General features: G+C 46.7%; 1 protein-coding gene across 2 annotated transcripts in view; it reads left to right on the top strand.

Annotated features, from left to right (window-relative positions):
- The window catches only part of Vps50 (vacuolar protein sorting 50), a 220,625-nt gene that overhangs the window by 114,216 nt on the left and 94,198 nt on the right, over positions 1-12,211 (top strand). For both annotated transcript variants that reach the window (XM_084595738.1, XM_084595737.1), the window contains exons 16-17: positions 189-295; positions 1,751-1,833. In XM_084595738.1, coding sequence (XP_084451864.1) covers positions 189-295; positions 1,751-1,833 — 190 coding nt within the window. The remainder of the gene's footprint in view (positions 1-188; positions 296-1,750; positions 1,834-12,211) is intronic.

Genomic DNA, 12,211 nt, shown 5'->3' with positions numbered 1-12,211 from the left:
CTCAAGGAGAAACGTTCCCATTGTTCCCGCAGCGATTGAGAAGGCCGTAAGAAAGAGCGCGTGCTCTCCCTCGAGACCGGCCGTGCTCCTAGTGAGCAAGAACTTGAGGATGCATACGAGGTTCCATACACCACAGTCTAGGAAGCTCTCGCCGTACCAAGGGATGCTCACGAGAGATGTCCATGCAGGAGGGTCCCAGAGGCGCGGAGGTGGACTCTGATGACTCTGACGTCCCCGAAGAGCTGAAGCGGGACTACGTCGATGAAATGACAGGGGACGAACGTCCACATCGCAAGTGAGTCCTGCCCAAAGGAGAGGCCGTCTCTTGGGTGTCAGCTTGTGAGACAGTGAATGTTTCAAAGAAATGCACTTTCATTTGCACCACTGGAGACGCTGCCTTTTCCAACTTAACCTCTGCATTCCAGTTTTACGGCAAGCTGCATTATACTGTAGACGACTGAAAATTTGGACACATGATTTTTCGGACATGCTTGATTATTTGGACATATTAGCAGCACCGCGACTTGCTCCGTACAACAATGTATATGAGCTCCTGAAATTTCGGATGCATCACGACTGATTACTCAGTTTTTCGGACTTCATTTGAATTTGCCGTGGCACCATTGCCAATAGCCAAGCCTCCATGGTTCAAATGGTCAAACTACCAAAACCATAAATAGCTGGGGAAGAAGCCAACGAAAAACAGCCCATATCATAGCAGTCAGGGAAATTGGTATTGTCCCTGCAGGTCTAGCAGAACCAAGTCCAAATGTAACATCATGTAAGGTTAACTTCATGCACCCATGCTTTAGCACAGCCAACCTTGTCACCTCCCTGCTTGTGTAACTGTGTGCATTGCATACAATAGAGTGGTACCCCGCTTTTAAACACATATTCAATGTAAGGGAATAAGTTTAAACCATAAAAAAAAAAAAAAAAATGGAAAAGAAAACTTTTCAGTTATAAGACAATCTCAGATGGGCTACAGCCAAGGTAATAAGGGCTTGGAAAAAAATGCAAGCGGATAGGGAAAAATACTGAAGCGAACTGATGATTCAATATTTGAGAGGTGGCAGTTTGGGGATGCATGCGAGATCAGTGACTGCAGCAAAGCCTTCGACGCAGGGAACCAATCCATGTTCCCAGGCAGCAGTGGCTACTGTCGTCATCAGCGCTCGTGTTTCGTGCTACCGCCTGTTCCTTTTCCCAGAAACACCCTTCTCTCTTTCTCTGTGGCATCTTTCTGGCAGCATCGAACATCTTATATCAGGTTGTGGGCAAAGGCACTGAACATCTGAAACTTCACTGCCTATAAAGTCATAAAAAAAATGCCTGAGCACTGTTATCGCTTTAGCAAGCGATCGTGCCGCCATTCTAAATGCTACCCCCCCCCCCCTCCCCCCCAAAAAAGGCTTCTCTCCATACATTCAGATGCCCGATTCTTGTTGAATGAAAAAAAAAAAAAAAAAAAATTGTTCCCTCTAGGGTAGGCCTGCTATGTCAGCTAGATGAGTATTAATGTATAGCAAAATAACGGCTTGAGGGGCTAGTTGGTGCTGCATAATACCCATAAATGTGGCGCTGCGTCTCTTCGCTTGTGTTTGTGTTTGTTGCGCCACATTTCTCGGTGTTAATGTATAGAAGCAGCACACACAGTGTTTCTGTCATCAGTATCTGCCATTGTGACCTGGTCAAGGAATTTGACACAGAACTGTCATGAGGCGACACTGAATGAACAATGCTGCTGCAGGCAGGCCCAGGCGAATCCAGTGGCACAGGCCAGTGGCAGCCCTTTCGTCAGCAACACGAGCCTCAATGTCCTTCGCCAGTTCGGTACGTAGCCTCACTTATAGTGCGCATGCGAATGACATCCAGTGGTGCTGCTCATACAGTCGAACCCGGATATATCGAACTCGAAGGGAATCGCGAAATAGTTCGATATATCGATAATTCGATATACAGAAATCGGCTTGTGACGGCACTTACGATGCGAAAAAACGATACCGTATTTGTCGCGTAATCAACCCACTCGCATAATGAACCCACCCTCCAATTTTGCACCCGAGAATTTGAAAAAAAAAAAAAAAAAAAGAATGCGTTAAGGCTAGCTCGCTCACATGCAAGCGACGAGCGGCAGCGACAGAGCAAAAATTTTCAAACTTGGAACTGCGTCCCTCTCGCTGCTCGAGCCACCGCGGCAGCTCAAAACAAGGTTTCTGTGTCGCCGCGGCGGCAGGAAAGGCAGGAAATCGCGAGCATTTTCGCTTGCATGTCGATGGCGCGCGTTAGTCCGTTTCGGTCGTCTCATCCACAGCTCATTGGCAGCGTGCCAAGATGCTGCGCAGCGATAACGTCAGGGCGCGTTTATCTTTTTATAGCTCCTGCGGTGGCGGGGAGCGAACTTGGCAGAGTGTCCGTGATGGCTTGATTGCACAAGCCTGGTTCGATTTCTCATGCCGCGCTTGGGGCGGGCGTCATGATCGCAGGAGCTGACCGCGTGCTTTCGCTGATTCATACATGCAAGGATAAATGATATAAAAAAAAAAAAAATAACCATTCCGGCAAAAAAAAAAAAAAAATCCCTACCGCTCTTTAACGTCCGCAGCCGCCATATCTTATGCTACGCTGCGCGTACACCCCAACGATAGGAAAGGATGACTCTCGCAAAAAAAAAAAAAAAAAAAAAAGCAGAGAGAGCTGGCGCTTTTAACATGCGCAGGCGCCATAGCCACGTCCGCCGCCGCGCCGCCGCACGCAGAGGGTTCGCAACACACGCTGGAGAAAGCGTGTGTTGCGTGTCTGAAAACTGGCTGAGCTGGCTTGGCGCATGCGTTGCGCGTGCTGAAGGAGAGAGATAGCTCAGCAAAAGAATGGGCACACCCACGCACATGGCTTGCAAACGTCATGTGTTGGCGCGCGGGAAACGACAACTGCAGATGCGCGCGCCTTTGGGGAATGGGCGCGGCGCTGTCCAGACCAGCTGCCGCCGAACTGTCCCCTCTCATTCCTTCCGCGCGTGGCTTCAAAACGTCACGCGGCAAACGGCCAAGGGTGATGCGATCGTCTTTGGGGAAGGCACACTTTCCAGTGCGTGGTGCGGAGTTCGATATATCGAACGACCGGTGAAATTGAGTTCGATATATGACGCAGCTTTCCTATACTTTTACATGGGATTTTCAAGGGGATATTTCGTGAGTTCGATATAACCAAAATTCGATATATCCGGGTTCGATATAACCGGGTTCGACTGTATTAACAGTGACTGTCATAGTGAAATGTTTGTGTGATATCATGATGAAGGCGCAGTTTTGTCCGAACTGTACGCATAATTTTTTAGACAGCGGAGCTAGGCTTTGTGTGCATTCTGCATTCACCTTTGACGCTGCTATGACATCTACTACCGAGACGGCATCATAGGGTGTTGAAGGTTGTACCGGCGCGCATCCACAGACTGCTGATCTTAAATCATAGTGGGTGGTACAGTGTGAAGACACGAAGCACAAAGAAGAGAAGCACAACAGACGAGTGCTGTTGAGGCGTGCAGGTTGGCACGCTTCCTTGGCACGTTGGGAGAATAGCTCAGCTTCCAACGCCAACGGCTTGTCTTCAGAAATGCGCGGTATCATGCCATCCAACATCGTCTGAACGTCTCTTCCGTAGATGTGACGAGACGGAGTGAACCGACTCGTTTCTTGCATGGCAGTGTTATAAGCGTTTGTCACATCAGGAAGGATCTCATCCCAGTTCTTGTGCTGCGCGTCCATAGAGATCATATCGGCGATGGTCCTGTTTAAGCATTCTGTCAGCCCATTGCTTTGAGAGTGATTAGCCTTAGTCTTGCGGTGGCCTGTGTGGCCGAGTTCGAAGGCGTCTCGAATGAGCTGTGCAATGAACGCTGTGCCTCTGTCAGTTATCACATACAATGGGGCACCATGCCTAAAGATGGATTTGGTGCATGAAAAAATTGCTGATCTCGGAAGAAGTGCTCCGTTCCACTGCCTTCGCTTCTGCATACCTCGTTAAAAAGTCGATTGCAACATATCACCTGTTTCTTACCCACTGCAGACCTAGAGAAGGGGCCCAGATGATCGATACCGACTTGATCGAAGGGAGTAGCAGGTGATGTAATTGGCTGCAGCAAACTTGCAGGCTTGAGCGGTGGTGACTTATGGCGTTTGCACTGGCGGCAACCCCTGACGTACTGGTGAACAGTGGCATCAAGTTTTGGCCAGTAGTAGGCCTGATGAACTTGAGCAAGCGTGCGGGTGAAACCTAAATGTCTGGCGGATGGTTTGTCGTGACAAGCGAGAAGGATTTTGTCACACAGATCTGAAGGAACATTGAGGAAATAGGGCCGAATTCCAGTACTTGAGTTACGTTTGAACAAAACAATGTTGCGCAAATAAAATGGAGAGAAATCTGGAAAGATGACAGGGCACATCAGCAGCACGACCCTCTAGGTGGTCAATAACGAGGAGTTCGTCATCTGCTTGCTGTCGTGCCATCAATTGTGTGTCACTGACCACACCAAGGAAACGACTTTCATCTGTCTCATCGTCCACCACGTCATCACCTTCCTCTATAGGGGCAGCTCGCAACGTGTCGACGTCTTCATGTTTTCTCCCATATTTATAGGCAGGCATGTAATCAAATTCTTGTAGCTGCAGACTTCATCGGACCAGATGGCCAGATGGGTCATCAAGATTCACCAGCCAGTACAGGGAATGGTGACCGGTTATCACCTTGAAAGGGCGACCATATAGGTTGGGCCGGAGTATCGTAGTGGCCCACACAACGGCCAGACACCCGTTTCCAATGCAGAAGAGAAAGAGTGCGGCTCGCGTATGCTGTTACCCTTTCAATGCTAGCTGGACGAGTACTGCACCAAGACCAGTGCTGCTAACATCAATGTGTACCTCGGTGTCAGCTGCCTCGTCGAAGGGCGCAAGTACAGTGTGTTGCTCGGAGGACCAGACAAACAGTGTATTGTCACGTGTCAGCAATCGTGGAGAAGTCAGGTATGAAGTGGCGGTAGTAGGAGCAGAAGCTCAGGAAATGTTATACCCTTTTCTTGTTCGTGAGAACAGGGAATTTCAATATGGCGACAATTTTATCGGGATCGGGCTTGACTCCGTGTGCACCAACCACATGGCCAAGGAACTTCAGCTTTGTGCAACCGAAGCGACACTTCTCAGGCTTGAGTTTCAAAAGAGCCAATCGAAGAGCATCTAGCACACTTCTCAGACGTTCAAGGTGCTATTCAAACGTTTCGGAGAACACAACGACGTCATCCAAGTAAACTAAGCAAATCTGCCATTCAAGGCCAGTGAGGACAGAGTCCATCATCCACTGAAAAGTTCTCAGGGCTGAACATAGGCCAAAAGGCAATATTTAAACTCGTAAAGGCCATTGAGGGTAACAAATGCTGTCTTCTCACGGTTCCGTTCATCATCTCCTATCTGCCAGTACCTGCTTTTCAAGTCGATGGATGAAAAATACTGAGCCCGGCGAAGTCTGTCGAGGGAATTGTCGATGCGGGGCAGCGGGTACACATCTTTTTTTGTGACGCTATTCAACTTGCAATAATCAACACAAAACCGCAGAGTTCCGTCTTTTTCTTCACTAGGACAACAGGCGACGACTATGGGCTGTGAGATGGTTGAATGACACCATCCGTAAGCATCTTCTTGACTTCTGTTTGGATGGCCTCGTGTTCCTTGGGGGAGGCCAGTAAGGTTGCTCTTGCAACAGAGCCCTTAAATCACGATACTGATCTGTGGAGAGCTTTGAACTAATTCGATGCATTCAAGGGGGCCGGGTGGAGGGCTCACAGTGTCAGATGCAGAGCAGGCTAAACATTCTTTAAATGGGCTGGCAAAGGCGATCGCCTTAGCATGGAAAAGGTGTCGGTGTTCATTCGAAAAGTTAGTGAGTAGGACCTCTGACTGTCCTTAACGAAAGTGGATGAGGCTTTGCACTGCACAGATACAATGTGTAAACAGAAGTGAACTATTTCCTTCGGTGGAGGGGGGGGAGCACTGTCCCATTACTTACATTCGATACAAAAACACTGGCCCGGGGGGGAATCGTAACACTGCAGAAATTCTCAGCGCTGAACAAGACTGTTGAAATGCCGAGTCACAATCCGCGTTCTCTGTTGAAAATGTGACGGTGCGTTGCCTAAGGTCAATAACAGCACCATTCTCCTGCAGAAAATCCACGCCAAGTATCAATTCGTACGAACACTTCTGAAGCACAAGGCACCTAACAACAAACGTGGTGTCATGAATTCGCTCCCGAGCCGCGCACTGCCCTATCAGGGTGACTACGTGTCCACCAGCAGTGCAAATCGGTGTGCCGGACCATGGAGTCATCGAAGAAGCACGGCCAGTTTGCTGCTCAGAATACAGAAGTCCGCTCCGGTGTCCACCGATGCACTTGTGTCCATCCAAAACTACAGGTATGTCAAGTGACCGGCGGTTATGCATTTCTGACGTCGTGGTTTTCGTAGTTGACATCCGCGTCGTCGTGGGGACTTAATCGCAATGACTTCTAGCGACCCTGCCCCCGAACGTCGCCATCTTTAGTTTCCCCGGCTGGGTCTAGGGGATCGCCCAGGTGCTCCAGAGGTGGTGAGGAAAAAGAGATTATGACATCTGCTGCTGAGAAGACAGACGCTGTTCAGCGACATATTCTTCGACTTCCTTGGGTCATTGTCCGTAGGGTGGTCGTCGTGCAGTGGGGGGAAAACCCTGTAGGCCTAGCTCACGATATGGGCACTGTCGAAAGAGATGGCCAGGCTCGTCCCAGGGAAAACAGAGGGGCCTTCTATCGGGAGCACGCCAGATGTCTGATCTTTGCTGAGGCAGTCGTTGACTTAAAGTGTACTGGGCCAGCGGCACGCATGGCAGAGGATCATGAGATATTGAAGAAATTGGCACCAGAGCTGGTGCACTAGACGGAGGTGGCATTGCATCTTTTCAGACAGGGACAAATGGCGCTGATGATGGGGCAGAACGGCCCAAAAAAATCCGCATATGTTGGAGCTCTGCACTCTGCTGAGTAAGACTGTAGGTCATCACCCATTGACTGAGGCCTGATGGCTTGATGTACCTCATTGCGAACGATATTGGCAATAGAAGCAACCTGCACTTGAGGCACACTGCAAAGTTTTTGCAGTTCGTCTCACACCACATAGTGAATAAGTTCGCAGAACGATTCACCTGTTCGTCCATAAGCCAGAAGCGACTGAATAGAGGATGCAGCGAAATATGGCCTACAGTAGCCAATCGATTCGGACTTCAATAATTCGGACTTGCACAATATTGTGGACTTTATTCAGTAACTATCACGTGGCCCATAGAAGTGTGTACATTTTCACGACTGATATTTCGGACTCTATGGTGTCCAGAAGTTCGATTTTTCGGACCAAATTTGATGCGAGCAATACTGTGGAGATGGTTTTTTGGCTGAAGGCTCGTTTTTTTCGGCATCACTTAGCGCGCGGGCGTTGTTTTGGCAAACAACTGGCTTTGCGCGGCCCTGAAAGCTATGCGAAAAAGTCAATTGGACGGACTCATCTTAAAGCAGCGCGAAACACGCAGCGCGTCTAACTCGTTACTTATCAGAAACACCTCAACCAGTTCTCTGCATATTCGATCAGGGTGACTGAACAAGATATTGGTCCTGTTCAAATGAGGGAAACAATCTTTACACTCCTGGGTATGAGTGGCAAGGTTGGATGACACAGCTCCTTTTACTGATCTGCGGTGTTCAAACAAGCACTCATTAATACATTTATCGCACGAAAGTGGGATGGAACATACCACAGTGGTGCCGCAGTCGATGAGCGATTTTCTGTGCGATACCGTGCACTTCATCCTCTCCTTGGCAGTCCAGCTTCCTCCGTACTGCATTTCACGTGTTGCCCAGCTTATTTTTAGCTGTGAAAAGTCCTTTTACACCATATCTTGCTGCAACCTTTTTCAAACGGTGTGAACTTCCGTGTAAGTACGGAATCCCCACTTATTTTGTCTGCTAATTTTATCAGACTCTTTTGCAAGATTTAAACCCCTAGTCACTAACCTTTCTGATACTTGTGCCAACGCAATATACTTGTGGCAACGCAATGCAGTTAGATGCGTGTGTAGCTACACATTTCATTAATCTTTTAGAAAAAGAGATTCACGCTCTCGGTGAATATTTGGTGGCGAGGTATTAGCGGGTGCTTGTCATGTGGGAGGTTGTTAGTTTTTGTTAGTTGTGTTGACGGGTTCCTCACTTTGCGCACACATACTGTTTTTAAAAGGGCGCGGTGTTTTCACGAGTCTCGTTTTGATTTTATCTTTGTGTTTAGTTCCTATATAATTATACCTTTCTAGGAATAAAAATTCAGTTGTTAGAAAGCGCTTGTGTCGTCTCTTGTTCTTTTAGTCTTGTGTTTCACGCTGCTTTAAGATGAATCGAATCCAACTCGCCCAGTTTTCTATACTTGTGGATCGACTAGTTTGGCTCCTTGTTCATCGTCGCCATTTGAGGCAGTAGCAATAAGCGAATGCTCGACCTTTCATTGCAGCAGCCTACAAAGAGCGTGCAATCGGACTGAAAACGGAACATGAGCTCGAAAAATACCGCATATTTCGTATGCTACAGTGCTCCAAAGTTGCAAATCTGAACGTTTGCCCCTTTAAATTGAGGTCAAAATCGTGCTGAGTTTTGATCGGCCGCAATACGCGCTCCACCTGCATCATTTTGGTCTCGTTCGAAAGATCGCGATTCAGGCTATTTCCATGGCACGATCAGCGTTCGTGAGCGAACACCTGAAGCGGAAAACAAATAGACAAATTTGCGCGAAACACGTGCTGCTTCGAAAACATGTGACCCAAACGACCACTTTTGGTTGGCTGCCGGCATCGACTGCTTGCAGCTTGGTGCCATTTTGAAAAGGTCGCATAGTTAGGCCTAGCTGGTTTAGTGACATTCCATCGTGACGACCACGGCCTAAAACGGGGAAAATTTAGGTTCGAGCCTCATACTAGCCTCAAAACCGAAGAAAGGTAAGAAAAGAGGTGCGCCGGTGACACGGCAATGCGGCATCGTGTTATCAGCAATCAGCGATGAAGCGCCGACGCTCCACGATAGGCCGATAAGGGCGTAGCCTATGGTGGTCCGCATGCCAGATAGGAAAGCGAACGATTTCCTCGAGGCGATTCCTGCCGCGTGCGAACATCGTAATCATGACGATGGAGATGAAAAAGTGATATCTAAGCAGTCTTAATGGGCGCGAAAGATCGAGCATTCGGAAAAGTTAGTGGCGCGGTGGCAGCGGCAATCGCGAAACGGCGTCACGTGCGGCGTGCGGAATGGCAAACTTGGTCAAAATAAATTTGCTTTTCAGTTGCGGGGGCAATTATCTCGGTGTAAAACGGTGCATTCACGCCAAAAACTAGTCATAACTCATTTTATCGAGTTGCTGTTAACTTTGGTAGTTCAAAAATATGCCCAAAATGTTTTTTGCAAAATTTCTCAAAATTGAATTTTTGATATTCACCAGATAAATATTCTAGTCCTGCTCTAGTTAGTTATTTTCTTTTGCTAGAAAGCTAACCTCATGTATCTTTTGACACCAAGGTAAGTGTAATAATCATATGGGAAAATTTATTGAAAAGATTGTCTTAGCACCAAAATGGACCTTTACTTTGAGTTTTTTTTTATGATGTAATTTTGATTCAAATTGGTATAGAACATTAGTTTTGCTTTAACTTACTTTCTAATCATTTCTGATCATACTGATATCTCAGACCTTAACATAGTTTAAATATTCATGTTCTGAAATGTTTTTCCTTGTTTTCTGAAAACAGCATTTTTGGGGGTGCTGCAATTTTGGAGGAGATCAATATCTCCAGTCCTGTTCTTGCTATTGCTATTATATTTTTTTTTTAGAAAGAGAATCCGGCCAGCCTCATGGAAGCAAGGTAAATGCAGTGACCACGAAGGAAAATTTACTGAGGTTATCTGTTCTTGGGTACCCAAATGGACCTTTCCTTTCAAACGTTTCCTATTGTATAACTTTGGCTCAAATTGGCATAGGCCATTAATTTTTGCTTTAGATCACTTTCCATCTGTTTCTGATCTTGTTGATATATCAATCATTGACATAATTTACACCTACGTACTGTGAAATGTTTTTCCTCATTTTCTCAAAACTGCCATTTTGAGGGTGCTGCAATTTCGGAGGAGAGATGTCTCTTAAAGGATTTGTGCTATAGTTCTCACTCTTGTCTTGTGAGAAAGAAAAACTCTTGGACAGTGCAATAGGACTAAAATATGTACAGTTATTATGCGGCAACATTTAAAGAATTATCAATTTTAGGTGCCAACTTGAGCTTTTAGTCATGAACGTTTGACTTTGTGTAACATTGGTTCAAATTCTTCTAGAACGTTAATTCATGACTAGTGGCACTCTGATCCCTCTAGATCACTCTGGCAGGTCTGTTCTCACCATGTCATAAAGTGTTTAGTAATTAACTCACCTCGAAATGAAGAACATGAATTAGGTAATATTTTGAAAACTATTTCATCTACAAGAAAACTAATCAGAAATTTGGAATCGACACACAAAAATGTAATAACGGTGCAAGTTTCAATCGGATCCACCTATAAATAAGGAAAAAAGTTTTAAGAGGGGTGTCCCCCATTAAGTGCACTTACGAAGAGTGTCACTCGCTATAAGTACACTTTGCCCAATCTAAACGCCGCAAGTGGAGTGCACTCGCAGAAGAGTACTTTGATTGAAGTATGTTGTGATTTCATTGGTACAAAATGTAATGCATTAAAAATGGACGCAGAAGTTCATTTGAGCTATTTAACAGCGTTTTATAAAATTATTCTGTTCTAGAGGCGTCAGATCATCGTCAGACGCTGCGTTGTCGCACGTCTCCATGTTGGTCTGCGTAGGCTAGGAAGCTGTCTCGGCCGGTCTTGACTTGACATGCTTTTGAAATACAATTAATTTTCGTTTATGTTGACAAAAAATAGGCTATGTTTGTTTTTATTTAAATTCCATGTACAACAATCAATTTTGGAATATTTTTATTCTTTTTATTGTATATCTTTAAAAACGAGCTGTTTGTCCATTGACATTTTTTTTTTTTTACTGCGAGTGCACTCGGTTTTCCCATTTAGCACCGCATATGCCAAAGTGTGACTCGAAGCACTCAGAAGTACCGGAAGTGCACTTCCCTTAAATACAGTTAACTTGCGCGCTTGACAGGGGTATTATTGCTTTGTGCAGTGCGTGCATTCGTTCGCGGCAGGATCGACTGTGTCGCAGTATGTTGTGAAGTGACATGGACATGGTGAAAGCATGACTGGCGAAGATATTCTAAATGGAGGGTTATAGCGGTTACAGCTTAGCATGATCTGCTTTTGCAGGGCACCACTGTGCACGTGGTGGCCACCTTAAGTGAGTTGCATGCTTCCCGGCGGCTGATGGCACGCGCACCTGCCGTTATTGCACCAACCAACACGAGTGCACTGGCAGTCGCGCCCGCCATTTTGAACCACACGAGCGCGTGCGCAATGTGCGGCGCGCATAAGCTGATCCCAGTGGCAGATCACGCTATGGGATAACTCTCTATTATTGGCATATGAAAGAAACATAGGGAGCAGCGAAGTTTGTGATTTGTAAGCTGATTTTTCGCAAGAAAATGATTTTTTTCAAGTTCACGGATTTTTCGGACTGTTCGATTATTCGGACCATTTCCCGGGCCCGCCAAGTCCGAAAAAATGGTCGGTGACTGTGTTGTAAGCATTGGCCTGCTGCTGAAGGACCTTCTCTATTGTCGATGCCTATGACAAGAAATCGGCCACTGTAGCCAGAGAACTGCGCACAAGGCCAGCAAACAGCTGTTCTTTTACGCCGCACATTAAGTGACGCAGTTTCTTGTCCTCTGACATGGCGGGATCAGCATGGTGGAACAGTCGCGTCATATCTTAAGGGGGGACCCGGGTCTTTGCAGCCGAAAATCGGTCAGAAAATCGGATTTTCAATCTTCTCGTTTTCGCGATCTGAGATCTTTCCGCAGCTATCTCCGAAGTTTCGTTAAAAAATATCGCCTAATTTGCGTGTTACAGCGTTCCAAAGACGAGAATCTGCGCGTGTGGCCCTTTACACTGAGGTTAAATCGCGCCGAATTTCGATCTCCCGCAG

The sequence above is a fragment of the Amblyomma maculatum genome, chromosome 2 (genome assembly GCF_055883805.1).
Source record: "Amblyomma maculatum isolate TAMU_Amacu chromosome 2, ASM5588380v1, whole genome shotgun sequence".
Classification (NCBI taxonomy): domain Eukaryota; kingdom Metazoa; phylum Arthropoda; class Arachnida; order Ixodida; family Ixodidae; genus Amblyomma; species Amblyomma maculatum.
This window is presented reverse-complemented; position numbering and strand designations above follow the sequence as displayed.